Genomic DNA, 18,222 nt, shown 5'->3' with positions numbered 1-18,222 from the left:
GCTATTAAATAAAATTATACGACATGTAAGTGCTACAATTCATATAATACAAGTCCACTTTCTTCAAAACAGAAGTTAAAAGGATTGGAGTGAAACCAGAGGCACTTTTCCCTATTGATTAAATCCTGCCAAAAGTATTATATTAACTTGTATCTCACTTTTAGAGACAAGATCTGAGAGTGGTGGCCCCTATTGGCTTTACCTATCCTCAGAGCAGCATCTGTTACAGCGCGGTGCCGATGAAATTCAGAACCTGACAGCAGCGGCACAGAAAGTTGGAGGGCTGCAAGCATACCTGCCACATCGTGCAGCATTAGCATCAAACCTTCTACTGCTGCTTTTTACTTTCTGCATGCAAAGAAGTAGCTCTGAAGTGCTTAGTAAAAAGGTCAAGTAAGTTTTATTCTATTTCAAAATTAGTACTCAGTTCCATATTTCTGTGCAGAATATAGAACAAGAATTTAGATCAATTTATTTTATTTTATTTTTTTTCAACTTTAGTGAAGAAATGCAATGTTTTACCAGTTTAGGACACTTGAATTTGTCTCCTATGGTTTTTAAGTAGGTAGTGGAAGTGTACTGGTCTTTAAAATGTATGTTTATGCCTCTCTAGGCTTGTTTTGGCTGGTGGAATTCTTTAAGAGCAATCATGCTGGGAAATGCAGTTTCTTATGAAAAACTGAAAATCAGGAGCACGTGACCACCTCCAAGAAGTATTACAGGGAGTAGACTGGGCTGTGGATGTGAGCTGATGTGGTGTCTGAGGGGAAATGCAGTCAGCTGGGGTAGATAAGTTATTTAAGAAAAGCTGTGTTTTAGGAAAGGTGTGTTCTCCACTCCTTTGTTGTAGTTAAGGTTGCAAAGGTAAACTATTATTTTTGCTGCTTTAATTAGATTTTGACACCTCTTTTAAAATAAAGGCGACCTTGAGGAAAAGAGCTCAGAGTAACTTGTAATCTGAGTTGTATTGTCCTTTTGTATCATCAGCGTACCTGCGTACACTTAGCACGTCTGTTTTCAGCCCAATATTCACTGTTTGCTTTGAGTGGTCAGAAGAAAAAAAGACAGCTAAATTCAGTGTGGTTTTAATGCCATCACATGCAGCATGCTGTTTGTTTGTCTGGCCTAGGGTTTCAGGCATAACTTTGTCTCTGGTCATTTATTTGCTTAACAGAGTTAGTTAATGATGCTGCCTGGCTGCTAGGGAAATAGGCAACACAACAGACATACAAGTAAGCAAAAGTGCCAAATCCTAAGTATTGCTGGGACTTTTCATGTAATTGACATCCACTGGGGAATACCAGTTTCTGTTTTAGAAGCTGACAATTGATCCATGGCCCCAAATGGACAATTCCTTTGTAAAACACTTAGCACTCGAAAGCAGCGTTTTAGAAAGCATCAAACCATGGCATGTTGGTCAGAGAGAGCCCCGAAATACTAAATCTGACCTATCTGTACCTGCCTGAAACCATTTTTGGAGGCAATAAGAGACTTTTCCTAAGCTTCCTCTGACAACACAGCACTCAAGGGCAGCAGCTCCATGCTCCTTGAGGTGCCTCAAGTGAGCTGGCCCATCCCTTGCAGCTGCTGCTGCTTTTCCCTCCTCCTTTGGACCAGAGGCCCAGGGCATTGCAGTAACTCCCCTCTGTCTGACCACTGCCTTCACCAAGGGCCCCAAACTTTTTGTAAGGTCTGTTTGCTTTCACAATAGCATGAACCAAGGATTTTTTTTACAGTATGGCTGTGAGTATGAAACCATAACTACCTGTATTATATGTAGAGTTCCTACAGTCAAAGAAGCCTGAAAGGTTCTTGATGTTAGAAGGCATACTCTTAATATATTTTTCTATATGATGAAATTGCCAGCAGAGACCACTAATTCTACACCTGTGCTCAATCCTGATTGCTGAAATCAAGACGAGGGAGCACAGAAGGTTGCTGGCAGCAGGGCTGTGCTTGCCACAGGTGCCAGCTCTGTCTTTTACCCCTTGTGGTCCCCGAACCAGCTCGTCGTGCTGTGATGGATGCCAGCTGTGCTTCCACCCAGGGCAGCTCTGTCAGAGGCTTTCTGCTTCGTTGTTGCGCTGCTCTTGAGAGGGAGGAGAAGGTGCCAGGGGCCTTGACGTAGAGACAACATTGGGACCCCTCTGGGCATTAGGATCCCTCTTGGTCAAGGCTGTGGGGTTGGAGCAGGAACCCTCTTCACCCCCAAACCCAGCCCAGCTCTGTACCAGCATTTTACCTCACAGCACCACCCCCCACCTCCCCTCCGCCTAGAACAACAGCCGGCATCGCTGTTTGGCTACCTTACTTCCAACTTTTTGCCCAAAAACGAGCTTTCCCCTTTCCCCCCTGACACAACCCCGCTCCCCACCGCCCCCACCCCAGCCTTGAGGCTGGAGGCGGCCGCCCGCGGGGCTCCCTCCTCCCGGGGCGGGGGGGGGGGGGGGGGCTCGGTGAGGACGAAGGAGGGGCCCCCGCTTCTCCCAGCCGGGCACCGGCGTGAGGCGAGGCCGGTTGGGGGCCGGTTCCCTCCCTCAGAGCCGCGGCGGCCCCGCCTGGTGGCAGCAGGAGGAGGAGGAGGAGGAGGAGGAGGAGGAGGAGGGCGGGCTGGCGGGGCCGCGCACGGGGACGGCCCGGGCGCCATGTTGGAGGCTTGCTGAGCCCGGGTTGTGTGTTTGTGTGTGTGTGTGTGTGTTTGTGGGTGTGGGTGTGTAAGGGCGGCTCTGTGTCGGGGTGTTTGTGTGTGTGTAAAAGCGTGTGGAAGAGCCTGTGAGAGACCCGGCTCCTGCGCGGGGTGCGGCGGGGCCGCCGGAGGGCAGCGGCGCCGAGCGCGGCCGGGGGGAGAAGCCCAGCGCGGATCATGGATGTCGAGAGGCTGCAGGAGGCTCTCAAAGGTGCCGCCGGGGCTTGTGGCGGGGGGAGCGGGGTCCGCACGGGGGCGGGAGGCAGCGGCTGAGCCCTGGAGGGGGATTTGGGGAGCCCCTGCCCCTTCTCCCCTTCCCCGGGGTGAGGGCCGGGGGCTGCTCCTGAGGGGGGAGACGGGGGTCTGGGGGCGGCGTGTGGGGAAGGGGGGGCTGAGATCTGCCCTGGAGCCCCCCATGAAACCCCCACGAAGCCCCCCGGGCTGGGCGAGGGGCGAGAGGCGGCAGGGGGAGGCCGGGGGCCCCCCCGTTAGGCCCGGGGCTGCCCCTGCCTGGGGCTGTGCCCTGCGCTCCCCGGCCCCGTGCCCAGCCCCTCGGCACCCCCAGCCCCTCACCGGCAGCCCCCCAAGCCCCGGGGCCCTCGGTGCTCGCCGGGGGCCGCTCCAGAGAAGTTGGCGACCAACTTCTGCTGCTCGGCTGCGTGCAGCTTCTCCTGAGGAGAACGCCCGAGCGCGGCTCAGGCTGGGGGAGTTGGGCTGGTTGTTAAAGCAGTTACTGTGGGTTTTAACTGATTTTTTGTTGTTCTGTCCTGTTTTCTTTCTCCGTTCTTCTTCTGTCATCCCCACGCCAACAGACTTTGAGAAGAGAGGGAAGAAGGAAGTGTGCCCAATACTGGATCAGTTTCTTTGTCATGTTGCTAAGACTGGAGAGACCATGTAAGTGACTTCTTGGCGATCCTCAGCTGTACCTTGTAGGATTCCTGCCTTTTAAGTGAGCGAGGTGCTACCTGGATTCCCCTTTTTGTGTCTGCAGCGTGATTTTTGAGCTAAACAAGCTCGTCTTGGCTCTCACACTAACTTTGGCTGGGTTAGTTTTGTGTGCTGGTAGGTGGCTTGACCCCAGAGAGGGAATTTCTGTGCAGGCCGTGCTGGGGGTACCTCGGGTTTTACTGCTCCTGCCCCACACGGCGCAGCTGCTGCTCGCTGCGTTTGTGTGACGGGTGGGGGGCTCCGGGTGGGAAGTGAGCTGCTGCCTGTCGGCTCTGCAGCAGCCAGCAGCACGGCGTGGCGTGGCTCCGCGCTTCCCTTGCAGCTCGGTGTGAGGAACACACAGCCTCAGCCCCTTGGGCCAAGGGGGGAGCCGCCAGGAGGGGAAATCAGGCGGTGTTTTCAGCTGGGGGGGCACCAAACTCACTCCCCGCTCGGTGCTGGTGCTTGTTCGCCTTCCAGCCTGCCGTGACCCTTTGCGGGGCCTTCCCTTTCCCCTCCTTTTCCCCTCTTTTTCCCTTTCCCCTTCCCTTCCCCCCCCTCCTGCTTTGCCCCCCCCCCCCCCGCCGCGCCGTGCTCGCCCCGGGCCGCCCCGGCCCGCCCCGGCCCACTTCCTGCGGCTCACTATTTGGCAGGAAGCGGGCGGGCCCCGCCGGCTGCAGCGTGCGTGTGCTCACTATGTGGCAGCCGGCCTGCCTCTGCCCCCGCGGCCTGGGGACGGGGACAGGGGACAAGGGACGGGGACAGGGCCAGGCCCTGCGCTGGCTGCCCCCGCCGTGGGGCTGTGCGCTGCCTTCTGCAGCCCCTCCAGCCCGTGCCAGCGTTGGCTCTCTTGCTGGCCCTGTGCGAGCACCGAGCCCTGAGCTGCACTTTGCTCTGGGAGCAGAGGCTCAGGCCCTGGCGCTGGGCCTGGTGCCGTGGGGCCTGCTGGCTGCGCCCTGTGCGCCCGCCCCGCTGCCTCCTCGGGTCCCTGTCACCCACAGAGCCTTTATGCTCGGAAATGTTTTTCAGGCTGTTGTTTTTTTTTCTTGTTTCTGCCACCAATACGGGTATTCCAAAGCGGTTTTAAAAAGTGGCTGTAAAAGACCGTGTACTTTACAAAATTCCTTCCAGGGTGGAACTTGGAGTTTATTTAAACTTCGTTTTATTTCCGTTGGGAAAATCTAGATTTTTAAAAAAATATATCGTTTGATTATTACAAACTGTGGCTTAAACCTCAACAGAAGTCAGCAGGCGCTCCATGCAGGCCCTGGCCTTTTATGTTTTCACTATTTTCTTTAGATTTTTTTCCTTTTTTTTTTTTTGTCTGTACCATTTTTGCAGCCTTCTCAAACCTTTCAGTTCCATTAAATTGTTTTTAAAAAGCGTCAGACATGAGCAGCAGCAGCGTTCAGTGTAATCTGGAGACAGACATGGAAATGCTGTTCCAGTACATTTGATTTGCTTCCCATTACCTGTTAAATTCTATTTCTTTGGATAATATGCTTCTGTTTGCAGTAACGTGTTGTGCGTCAAAGTATCAGGAGGAAATTAGTAAAAATTAAAATCTCATCGTGGATATTTGTGTAAAGACTGGTGGCTGGTAATACACATTTATAACAGCCTGCTGTATTTTTAAGCTAGTACCTCTTGAGCACTGTAATAGAAGTGTTGTAAGTGTTCCTGAACACAGAGCTACTAGATGTGTCAACTTAAAATGAGCTGAATAGTCTATTTCATGCTATGCAAAAATAATTTTATTTAATAGAAATCTAAAACAGTAAGAAATGGATTGTCTGGGAAGATGAAGTCTAAGAACATGATTTGTAGTAATGTTAGTTAGGATTTTTATGGATTTCAGAGCTCAGTTGGGAAAAAAAAATAGTGATTAAGTTGGGTAATTGCACAGTTTGCAGACTTACTGAAAAACAATGGGTCTTATTCAGCCACAGCCTGTTTCTAGAGTAACAAACAAAAAGTACCCACACAAGTAAGGACCAAGGCAAATAAGGACAAGTGAAACATGAAGTATTTTTGCTTTGAGTTATTGTTTCTGGAGGCGTCACGTAGTGCTCGGGGAGGTTCGCTCTGCTCCGTAACTTGCTCTGACGACTGCTGGTTGTGTTCTGCGGGCTCCATCCTGGGTCAAAACACAGCGTTCTCACTCCCCATACCTTTTCCTGATGTAGTTGCAGCACGCCTTGTAAAATAATTGATAAACTTAGGCTGAAAGGATGCTAACAAAGTAAACAACCATGATTTTTAAGGTTCTCCCAGCAGCGCAATCACGGCATACCGAACTTGCTCGACAGACTGGAAGCCCAGTCTGACTGCTGTAAGGCCACGGGTGCCTCCCTGCCCCTGTTTGTTTCAAGGTGCTTATTCACCTCCGGGAGTTAAGAACAGGTACATGCAGGTTCAGGTTAGGCTGTAATTTTACCCTTGTTTCTCTTGGCAGCGGTCTCGGCGAATACAGCCCTTGTGTCACTGCCGCGCTTGTGCTTGTTCAACTGTTTATGTAGCTGCGTGGTAACCCAGAGCAGGGAAGTGCTCGCAGTTGTAACTTTCTTCTTGGCAGTAGGGCTCGTAGCAGGGGTCAGTTCCCAGCCCCAGCTCGTCGTGCCCGTGTTGGCTGGTATGGCAGCACCGCAGCTGCCAAGGCGGTGCAGGGGAGGGACAAAGGGTGAGAGCCGTGTGAGCCAGCAGCGCAGCCGTGATAAGGCTCTCTGGAATATCTTTACGTATAAAGCCTTTTCTATTTACACTGAAGATTTGGAATAAAAATGTTGCTAAATTTGGTCACCAGCGTAAGCTTGGATGTTTTATCAGTACCTTGCAGTAAAAGTGCGATCATACAGCCACCTGTGTTAGATTCATCCGTTTGAAGTCTCAGACTATCTTCGTGTGCATAGTTAACCATTCACCTCATTGTTTGCGAGATTATGAGCAGCATTTACAAAAGCCAGTCCAAACTTCCTTTGTTGTATCTCAACAGAAGCAAAAAATGGATTGCTTGACTGCTTTGCAGTAGGTGGTTGCTTGACTACTTTGAAAGTTTGGTTTCTTCACAGTTAATGTGGTAAGACTTGAGCCTCAGGTGAAATGTAAGGTATACAGCTCAAGCCTTTTTAATCCTGTGTTGAGTTTTAGGATTTTTTTTTGAAGGAGTTATATATTCCTTAATTGACTTGACTTTACTGAGACATTAGCATGGGTTTTCCTTGGCGAGACCAAGGAGAGTCAGGGGAGGATCATTACAACGTGCTTTTCTATAGATTGTAAAGGATCAGCATGACTTGCAAAACCGAATAAGGGGAAGAGATGAAATTTGTTACTCTTGATATCTCCCTGTATCTGAAAGACTTCTTTAAAAACAGGATATGTTTTTATGCTTTTATTTTTTGCATAAAAATTACTTTTTATCTATTATTTCTAAGGTATAAACAGCTTTAAAAGGTGGCACAAAAATTCACAACACTGCAATACTAGAAGCAGAATACAAAAGTGAAGTACAGTTTTTATAAAGAATTATGACAAAAATAGAAACGAAAATCACTGACCAGTGTCTTGTCTCTAAAATGTTCTCTTACCTTTTAGGAAGTTATCTTGGATGTAAAATCACTCTGCCCCTTCAGGAGCTAAAAAACATTTGTTTTGTTCCTTCATGAAGAGAATTCAATTTATTTCTTACTGAAATTTTCCTTTGTTTCTAAAGTTAAAAATAAAATGTAGAAAACAAATGAGATCAAAAAATCATTTGTCAGTTTTCTTCCCGAGTTTCCCCTGTTCCTGCCCTAGGGCAGGCAGCTTACAAAGCACAGCTTTAACGTCTTTCTGGAATGCAAGGTGTAATACAGGTCCTTACTGACAGCGAAGGAGTGCAGAAATGAGTAGTAAGGTACCAAAATCTGGAGAAGGGCAGTGTATATACAGCAGTGATGAGCTAACATAGTTCTCTGTTTAAGCAGAGAATACTCGGCCTGGCCAGAGCGTAGGGTAGTTACCCCAGCTCGTGCCCTGGATGCAGAATAAAGCCATTGAAACACACTGACTGCACATTCCTTTGTGTAGACAAATTCTTTCCTCTGAGTTTTCCTAGAAGATGTGAAATCCCAGTCCGTACCTCCTCGAAGGCTGAGGACGCAAGTTGTCACCTCACTGGTTCCCTGGAGGGTCAACGTAACTGCGGTTCTGCAACGTGTCTAGGGTGAAGCTAAGTACGTGTGGTTGTAGAGCAAAGAGGAGCACCTGCAGTGTGGCCGTGGGCTAACAGAGTTGGACAGGGTGCTGCAGGGCAGCCGGTCTGACCCAGGGGAGCCAACTCCAAGGTCAGACCGGGTTGCTCAGGTTTCATTTCAGGTGCCCCGATGTGGCACGGCCTTGCTCCATTCTAGAGGCAGGATTTGAGGTTCAGACCCCCCCGACTGCTACTCTGGGGGCCGGCTGCCCGCCGGGCCTGGAGCTGGTAAGGTGCCGAGGTGCTGCGAGAGATGGTGCTGAGTGTTTTGCTGAGGTCCCGTGAAGCAGCTCTCTGCCGAGTCGTTCCGTCACAGTCAGTTCTCTCCAAGGTAACATCACGGGGCCTTTGCAGCCCTTTGATGCAATTTCACGTGCCCTGCGTAGGGAGCTGTATTTTCTGACGGTTCCTTTCGAGTGCAGTTCTTCGACTTGGGTCTCTCCAACTTTTATTTTGTTACGGTGGTGAAATACTTGCTCATCTGCTGAAGAGGTGCGAGTGGAGATGGTAGCAGTGAATGCACACGGGAATAAATTCCTAATACATCCTCAGCTTTAGTGTTTTAGGGATGTGTTCTGACCTTTTGTGCAGTAATTTGTTACAAATATGTAAATGTTTATAGCCATGTTTCCTTTAGCTTATTTAACATGCTGAAGTCTGATTTTTCTGCGAAGAATGTTGGGCTTTATTTAACTCTTAGTTTTGTTGCTTAATGTGTGAGTGATAGATTTTTTTTTTTTTTTTTTTTTTAGTAGTTTGGAAATCATGTTCTGATTTGGAAGCAAATCATTATCTAGAAATCTTTAAAACTAGTGGGGGAATATAATTCCTTATGAACTCTTAAAAATGACCTAAAGCGATTCTCAGTTTTCTGCTGTAATAAACAAGGTAGTATGCTCTGAGAGGAGCCTGTGTGCTGTTGTGAGCGTTGGCCTCTTCCATTTCCACGGTCACCAGTGAGGCGAGAGGTGTGAGTAAACTTCCTTGTGTTGCTTCCTGCTATTATTCCCCATCCAGTCCCACTCCACTCGTAGTGCATTTTCTTCCTTGGAATCCGCTCGTGCCCCCAACGGGCTGGAAAAGTGGTTGAAAAGCCTGCTGGTTGTCTTCCTAAACGGTGAGAGACAGGGAGCTGAACCCAACCTGTGTTACACCATCATGTGTGTATCGGATGTGCAGTCGGGGTGCTTCAGAGAAATCCTTGCTAGGTAGATGAAATCCCTCGCTCCTGCAGGGACTGCGTGCTGTTCTGTTTTATTTTAAATGCTATGTGCAAGCAGATTTTCCTTGGTGCATCCATCGTCGTGTTCTTAGCAGCAGGCTTTGTGCAGGCAGTTCACTGCTGCTTTGCACAGAAAGCCGCCCCGCCGTTATTCTGCACCACTTAGCACAGTTGCATGTGCTTTTGACCATCACCTTTAATTATTTTCTGTTGTCTTTCTACTCAAGCTCAGTCCTGCACTCCTTATTCCTCTCTCAGTTCGTACCTTTACCTCTTAGTGCTATTTCATCACATCTGCAGTGCCTCTTTTATCTCTGTTTTCCAGTGAGCCTCAACTCGACTGTTTTGTGGTGGCTTTGCTCCTTGTTATTTAATGTAAGCACTTCCCCAGACCACTGGGGATTGTCCTACTCTATATTACACTTTGCAGAAGCAGGGATGTTTATTTCTGGTTTGGTCCTGAGCCTCGCTCCTCCTGCCTGCAGGTTTTGGGAAGGTTCCTTCTTGATGGGACCCGTTGTGGGGAGGGAGCAAGGTGCTGGAGCCTGCAGGAGGGAGGGTGCAGAGCAGTCTGGGCGGCTCGGTGGTGTGGTGGTTTATCTGGTTTGTGCCTAAATGAGGCTGATGCTGCTTTTCTGCAAAGCTGATGTGCCGGGCAGGTCTCACAGGTTCAGAACTAATGCTGCCTGAAGACAGCTACGAGGTTTCAGGAGGAGTAGAGCAGCACCCTGGTAAGATGGCTGTACCCTATGAGGCTTTCTGCTTGGAAGTGGTAAAGCGGTGCAAAAACACCTGCTGGCTGTTTACTGGGTCAGAGGGAGATGGCATACTCTGTCTCAGCCTAGGCTTGGTGTGGGAGCCAGAGTGCCTCGTGTAGAAGTCATTTGGGTGTCTTCTGTTCTTGGTTTTGGAAGGAATTAGCACCAGAAGCACAACTCACTTACACTGCTTCCAGGCCTGAGTGAGGTCTGTGTTTTTGTGGGATGAAGCACAAACTGATGAGCACTGTGCTACAGTGCAAAGGAGGTTCAGCTCCAAAAGCAGTTGTGCAGGGCAACTTTTCCTTTATCTGTTTTCCGAGCCTTATTGCTCAATACAGTCCAATTTTGACAGTATTATCTCAGTGGGATCTGCTGCTTTTGTGAGCAGTAACCTGTGGATCTCTACACGTCTGTCATTTGCAAGTTACACTTACTGGGTGAGTTACAGAATTTTTTATTTGCTCATTCTATGCAAACTTGTGAAAGCTGGAAGGATTTCAGTGCCCTGTATTACTAGATATGCGGAATTTAGTTTGTTTATGGAAGGGGTGATACATATGTGATTATCCAAACATTAAAGTTACATTACTCAGAGTGATTTTACTTAGGAGGCAGCTTCTGTAGAGATAGTAATTTTAGGTGCAAATTCAGGAAGACTTTAAAGTACACTTTGGTTGTTGCATAATAGTTTGCTTAAATTTGACTCCTGGCCTTCTGCTGAACAAGTTTATTAAGAAAGTGCAATCTCTTATGTTCCTGTACTCCCTGCATCAGCTCTACACTCCTGTCAGTGTGTTGTGCCCTTGCCTGATGGATCGTTCTCTTGCAGAGTGTCTGTTGTATGGGGTGCACTCTGAAGTATGGTGTGGGAAGAATCTCGATGATACAATGCACAGCATCACTTCTGAAACGTGCCTTAGTGAACATTTATCTTAAGTGAAAATTTATTTGAAATAGAAATGAGGAAAAGCTAGGAACAATGCAAGGAATTGTTAGTATTGACATCGTTATGGTTGTCTAAACTTAAACAGAATGTCCAGTCGTGTTAAAGGCAGGTCTGGGCACTGTGTAAGTGGTTCTCGGGAGGCGTTTTGACACATGGACAAAGCCTGACTGCTGTTGCTGCTCTGCTCAGCCAGTGCTGCCCACATCCAGCTGTGGTTATTTGTGGAGAGCAGCTGAATATCGGTGTCCTTGGGCTGTGAGGGACTGGCACTTGGGAGAGGGAGAAGTTGGGCACACCCCAACTGCAAACCTCTGTGCTAGTGCCTTGGTGTTCACAATGCTAAGGCTGGTGTGATTGTCCCTTACTTGAAGGTTAAAGAACAACAACGAAAATTCAAAAATGAGGTCACTGAAATCATGCCTTTTTGAAGCAATTATTCATGGGGTAGTCTGTTGTAGTGATAACGGAGTCCAAGTCTTGAAAAAGAAAGTAGCTAAGTCATAAATATGTTAATATACGCTCCGTGCTGCTTAGATGGCAGGACTTTGCTGGTTTTTGATGCTCATCCAAAAGTCTGGGTGTGTAGGACTTGCAGCACTGTGTAGTTGGTGAGTACTTCATAGGAACATCGATATCTGAGGTAATCGTTCTACTTGTAATAAAACTTGAGATTTATAATAAATTTTATGTGAATATGTGCATAACTGAAATTACACGAAGGAGAAATCAAAGCAAGGTCAGAATTTACACAGTGCAGAAACCCGTAAGTGGAATGTTTTAGCAAATATATCAGTTTATTCCTATCAGCCAAAGAATACTTAAAATTTCAAGTGAAAGAGGGAAGTGTAATGAAAATATCATCTCCTTTTACTTTTATCTTCATAGATAAGCCACTGCCTGTGGCTTGTGGAAGTTTTGGAGGCTTGCAGTTACTGTGTGTGCATTGCTTTCAACTCCACTCTAAGGGATTTGTTTCCTAAATGAAGAACAATCAATCAATTTTTTTTCCTCTTGTTCTGTGGTCATTTTTTTGCCTTTAAAATAAAAAAATAAGAGGTAGTTTGGTTTGTTTGTCTTTAGATAACTGTATTACGAAATACACTTTCCCGAGACGAGCAGCTCAGGCTTTCTGTTGTGCACAACAGCTGTATTCTGTTGGAGTCAGTTGAATATTTATCAGCAGAGATCAGAATTAGTCCCTTGATGATTACAGATAGCACTTTAATGCCTTCGTCAGCTGTCTGTTTCCACAGCTAAGTTTTAGTCTCTGTTGTTCCTGGCAATAACAGTAGTAATTCGTAAGTAGTAGAGAGGTGAGCGCTCACCACCGGGGTAGGTGCACCTCTAATGTATTCCCCTTTCTGTGGTTCTGGAGGGAGCTTGTCAGGCTCACCAAGAAAGAAGGCAAGGGCTGTATTTAGGCTGCCAACAATGAGTGACTGGAGATGGAACAATACCTTTTGTGCTTGTGGGAAATAGCAGTTTTCCCTCTTTTGAGCTCTTCGGTATTTCTTTTCCCTTTAAAATGAAAGGTAAAACGAGGTCAAACCCTACTGAAGATAACGTGAGAGTGTTTTAATTTTACAAGAGTTAGGAGGTGGGGGTGCTGGCTGGACACTCCCCCATGAAGAGCGTTTGCCAGCGTTTTCCTAACAGCAGTATGCAGCAAAGCACCATGTTCCAGTACATTCACAGTGCCCTATCACCTACAGTTTAAAGCCTACCGCTCATTCAGGAACACCGAAAAATAACCCAGCACTTTGGGAACTGCCCTGTTCCTTCTGCTCACGCTGTTTCTGTTTTGGTGCATGTGTCCTCAAGGCTGTGGGAGAGCACGCCATGAAGTTTGCTACTGGCACAGGGGTTTAAGCTGGGTATGTGATTGCTGGGAGCACTTCATTTTCTGTGCTTTTTGGCTTTTCAAATAGTTTCCTAGAGCAGAATAGGAAAGGAATTAACTTGTCTTGGGTGAGAATTTAATTTTACTTCTGACAGCACGGGAAGATTATTGTGTTCTGCAGGGTGTCTTCATCTTCTATGAGCTCTGGAGCAAAGCATAAAAAAGAAGAAAATTATTGAAGTTGGCAAGTTATTTCACTTCAAAAAACACCTGTTTCCTACTAGCAAATCTCAGTGGGAATGTAATCTAAATCAACAATAATTGGGGGAAGCTAATATGAGAGAGATGTCTCTTGTTAGAAGTTAAGAGAAGTCCTCTGAGATTGCCCGATGGTTCTTTCGTTCTGTGTCTTGGGGACTTCATGCTGAAATCAGTTGAGCTGAATAAGAGGGGTTTGAGTGCATCCTAAATACAGCATATTTAGGATGCCCACAATAGAAGAAGGATGGAGAGGGAAGTGCTCCTCGCTTCTGCCTGGTACTAGGTTGTGATGTTTCTTTATGGCCTGTTCAGTGAACAGGATCAGTAGTGGATCTGCTTTGGTTTTCCTGTGCCTATTATGTACGTGCTGGTATGTAGCATCTCTCCAAAACATCTGGCATCCTCTTAAAATTTAAACCAAGTGAATTTGCAATGAACTTCAGCACTGTGAAATCTGAGGACAGCCATCCCACCGGGACTCCTGGGATTCTTAATGTTTTAAGTACGTAGTTAAGTCTCCAGAAGCTTAACATCCCTGCAATATAATGGTGTTATTAATTACACCTATAATCTGTGAAGCAATTCCAGCAAGGTTTATGCAATAATTGCAGCACCTTCATGCCAGGGGGTAGCCCTATTTCAGGCAATACTGAGTTCTTCCTCCTGCTCTTCTAGTTAATTTTAGGTGTTGTCCTGACTTACCTTCCATGAGTCTTACGGAAATTTGTAACTTAAGATCCTGTAGAGTTTAGATAAAGTGTGTAAGCCATGTGTAACAGCTTAGTTTTCAATCTGATGCGTTAATAGAGGTGCAGAAAAGGGAGATATGTAGCTTTCTGTAGTTTTCTTAGACACTTCTGGAAGCTTTTACTCCAATCTACATGTAATATCCAAGGCATGTAGCACTGGTGGGGATCCCCTGAGTTTTTATGTATTTTTTTCTGAAAGCAGCAGGGAGAGCTCTGTGTACCTGGCAGAGGCAGGGGTGGTGCAGGTGCAGCTGCCCTCCTTGGCTTGGTCTGTGCCCTGTCAGTCCGTGTGTGTGTGTCAGCCTCTGCACTGCCAGACTTTAGCCTCTCCATTTGAGTTTCCCCAGCAGCCTTTCAGATTTCCTTGCTACTTGCTTTTTAGTATTTGTCAAATCGTGCCTGAACAACTCCGCTGAACCTTTCAGTCTTCCTGCTCTTGTTGAAATTTCGTGTCTCCCGAAGTGCCTGTCCCAAAGGGCAGCAGAATCGATGACAAAACTTGTCCAGCGCTAGGAAGCAAATAGCAGCTCGTTCTCTCACCTCCAAAACCTATCTGAATAGTGCAGGGTGTTGACAGGTGGTTCTCCTGTCTGACTGTAAGCAGGGCAGTACGGGGGAAGGCTGCTTTCTCAGGCTGATCAGCACAAATATTTTAAGTACGTGGGACATAAGGGAGTTGGGGGAAGTCTTTTTGCATTTTAACTGCTTCCCTTTCTCTGTTCCCAGAGAGTGGGAGTGATGGGATTAGATTATTTCTGTGTAAAATGCAATTGTGTTTTTGCTGTGCATGTTTGGAAGGATGAGTTCTGCACAAATCGTGTTAGCAGAGAAGCAATCTTATCTTGCAAGGAACTTCGTGCTAGTAATTCCTTTAAATCAAGGCCCAGCATCGGATTACTCGAGCTGCTTTCTGTCTGAGGTCACCTCTGTCCCTTGTGCTGTTTATCAAATAGGTCTGGTGGATTTTTAAAGCTGGGTGATTGGCAAACTTGTGTTGCTCTGTGGTAATGGATTACTTCCAGCAGATAATCACGTAGTTTAAGGCCAGGTGTGAAATAGTTTGCTTTTGAGAGAAATGCTATTTGGGGTTCTGTTCTCCTTTGTTTAAGCTCGGGTGCTGCGAAGTTACATCTTTTTGTAATTCTTCCTTCTCCGTGCAATGGACATCTGCTGCCTCATCAGCTTGCAGGGAACAAGTATGTTATTGTCCTGCTGCTCTGTTGGGTTCGCTTGCACTCCTTTGTGTCGTTCTTTATAGGACTTAAACTTCTTATCTTTACATAATTTGTCCCCATCTGGGGGCTGGGTGTGTTTGCAGGGGTGTGAGGGGTGGATTTTTTAAATAATATTTTATTTCTTCGGTCTCTTTTTGTCTCCCCCACTGATTTTTAGCCTTTTCTCATGCTTCCTCTCAAGCCACACGTAAATATTCTCAAATCTTGCTTCTGTTTTTCATGTTATTGCTTCTTGCATCAGTTGCTGCCTACTTTCCTGTTTAATTTCTGTGAAACACAGCTGAGTATCTTCAAACACGGAAGTCTTTTCCATCCACATTTCTCTGTTATCTTTCTAATGTAAACTGCAAGGTCAGGGGCTCCGTAATGGTACAATATTACGGCGTGAAACATCTGGTAGTACCTCGCAGTGTAATTACCAGCAAACCTAGGACAGAGCATCTTGTATTTAAGGGATTTGCAAGGACAAACTGAACTGTTGCACTGGGTTAATTTCTATGCTTTCATCTGTGACCTGACTATTACACTATTTTTTTTTAAATTTAAAATTTTTGAGTGTATAATATCAGCATTTACACCCCTCCTGGGAGGGTTTGAGATGCGTGGCCCTGCTGCGATACAGGTACTGTACAAGCTGTAGTTCTGGAAGCAGGCTGGGATTGCTTCCTTTCAGCCTCATTCTTGCTTCTGGTGGCTTCTTTCCTGGCTGCCTGTTTTGTTTAATAAAACCACTTTCCTTTTTTCCCCTCTAATTTTCTTTAAGTCAGAGCAAAACCTTCTGGCTGACGTGAGGGAAGGCTGGCGCAGGAGCTGGTGGGAGGGGAGCAGGAGGAGAGGAGGCTTCCTTTGAGCAGAAATGCCAGTTTGCAATGATGTGGAGTACCTGTGAAGTTGCAGGCTCATTAGCCCAGGGGAGCTGTCTTTGTACAGATATAACCACACGGGATGACCCAGATCTTGTAGTGAAGGATGCTTTAGATGTACATAAGGTGTATATAACTTAAAAGTTGTTCCTTCTCTACAATGTGAATACGCTGTACCAAAGCATCTTAGGATAAACTCATTTTTTGAAGTATTCCTCCTGAAGGTTTTTCCACAGATCCTTCAGTGCTCACGGGGATTTTTGCATTTGTGAATTGCTGTAAAAGCTCTCGGAAACGTTGCTAGCACAAAATCACAGGTTAGTGGACAGGAAAACCATGGTTTAGAAGCCTGGGTGTGCGTTTAGCAGAGGCTGTTTCTGTACAATGCTGAGTGGGAAGAACAAGTTTTTATAAACAAGTCTGCTCAGAAGAATGCATGAATAGTGTTTCTGCCATGGAATTCCTTCACTTTGCTTTCCTGACAGAGCTTAAATTGTTTGCCAGTTATTTTCCAGTGTATAAAACTTAACGAGGTTGTACATAAAGCTCTGTGGAAGTTTTTCAGTTCCATTTGGCCATTAACTATAGAAGGGATTTAGCAAACTTTGCTCATTTTTTAGTGTCTCCCATTTTAACAAAGCAGCTATAATAGAGATCTTGTGCAGTAATGCCAGAGTTATGCTCAGGGAGCACGTGAAATGGGGAATATATGTCCTTTTTTCCTTGAAAACCAATATTCCCTCTTTCTTTATCTCTTCTCGTTACCGTTGTCTGGCCAAGTGCCTGGTCTTTGCAAAGCACTGGGATAAGCCATTTGTAATCTTCGCTGTTGTGTTGTCTAAGGTAACAGACTTCTACCCAGCATTCAGGAACCGATTGTGTTTCCCCATACGTGAGCTGCAGGTGAGTTTCAGGAGGTTAGGAGCAGCGGACACCAACTCCTACTTATCAGTTTCAGACTGGTGAGACAGGAGAGCTAACTTTTCTCCTCTGACACTCATTTTCAATCACTTTCACTGAAGTAAATAGATAGTAGGGGAAAAAAATCTACTGCCCCTGCAGAGATGATGCTTTTGTCAAAAGGAAGTTGATTATTTTAACAGTATTTTAACCCCTTCCTAGTGGCCTGGCAGACACAATGTTAGGCTGGACGAGGTAAGGAAGAGGGGAACTGAGTTCTGGACATTCCTTATCCTAGGGTAAGGGTAGAAGAGCAGGGCCTAAATGAAACAAATGGCCTGCACTGCATCCCTCAGGAACCATCTTCCTGCCTGCTAGGGATGCACTGTGCTGCCCTGCAGGACTGAATGCTGCCTGTGCAGTCGAAGGCTCTGGAGCTCTGTTATTTGGGGTGTAGATGGCACTTCTACTGAGTGGGCAGAGTTCTGGAACTTACTGGTACTGGGATAAAAATGTTCATTGGAAACCAGTTGCATAGATTGAAAATGATTTTTGGTGGGAGCATGTTTCAGTGCTCATGGGACCATCCTGGGGTTCCCTGAATGTCCAAGGGGTGACCCTGAGCTCAGCAGGCGATGCTCCAGAAGCAAAGGGAGCTCTGGGCCTGTGGAGCAGTGGGTTACATTGCTCTTGCCTTGTGATCACAGAGGCAGCTGTGGTTTGTGCCACTGGATGTAACCAGTTGGCTCTCCTGCTGCCAGCAGTGCAGCCACAGCAGTGTTGAAAAAAAATCATTTTGAGGTAGCCGAGTACATGGCTGCTGCCAGTCTGCCCGGAGCTTCTGCTGCTGAGGTTGCCCTGCTTCCAGCAACAGCTCAGGGTGAGCTGATCCCTAACCTGCTGCTCCTGGCTGTAAGCTGGGCCTCGTCACCTCATCGGCAGGCGTTTATCATTCATTTGGTCTGAAATACAGGACGAAAGATGCTTTTTAGGTCAGTATTGCAACGGTCAGATCACAGCGTATTGCAGCAGCGGGTTCTTAGCCTTTCTATGTAATAGAAATACTAATTAAATACTTGAATTTAGAAAAAAAATAACATTTTTCTAGACTTCTTTACAGGGGTAAAAGGTTGCTTTGTTTTCATAGAGCTTCAGCACTGGGAAGAGGAGGTGGTGGATGCTGCCTGCAGGCAGTAGGTTCCCATTTTAAACATATTTGCTGTTTAGTGTTGGGTTATTTCAGCAACACGATGCTGATGGGTTAATCGTCTATGAAAAGAGGTGTTACTATTCAGCAAGAAATAAATAAAAATAAAATACAGCTTAAGTTGAAACTGAAAAAATACCTGAACAGGCTCATCAGAAGCCGTAGCAGAATAGTGGAATCCCTTTTCATGAGGCAAGTACAGCTCTTGGGGTGCTCGGTAGGAAGTAATCCTACCTTGGCATCAGGGTATTGATGGCTTTGTTCTGCCTGTGCTTTGTGATGTGCTTAGGTACTAACCGTGAGATTTGGTGTGAAAGCTTTGGTCTCACGGTGCTAGCACTGTGGAGCTGGAGAGCTTTTTCATTTCAGCTTTGCAGGAGTCGTGTCTAAT

The 18,222-nt window shown here is 46.6% G+C and overlaps 1 protein-coding gene across 1 annotated transcript in view; it reads left to right on the top strand.

Moving 5' to 3' along the window:
* The first annotated feature begins 2,618 nt into the window (after positions 1-2,618).
* The window catches only part of PPP4R2 (protein phosphatase 4 regulatory subunit 2), a 28,191-nt gene continuing 12,587 nt past the window's right edge, over positions 2,619-18,222 (top strand). The window contains exons 1-2 of the mRNA XM_084531355.1: positions 2,619-2,897; positions 3,499-3,580. Of these exons, the coding sequence (XP_084387481.1) occupies positions 2,864-2,897; positions 3,499-3,580 (116 nt within the window). The 5' untranslated portion in view covers positions 2,619-2,863. The remainder of the gene's footprint in view (positions 2,898-3,498; positions 3,581-18,222) is intronic.

This window comes from Aythya ferina (genome assembly GCF_964211825.1).
Source record: "Aythya ferina genome assembly, chromosome: 10".
Taxonomy (NCBI): Eukaryota; Metazoa; Chordata; class Aves; order Anseriformes; family Anatidae; genus Aythya; species Aythya ferina.
The sequence above is the reverse complement of the archived record's forward strand: the minus strand, read 5'-3'. Positions and strand labels throughout refer to the sequence as shown.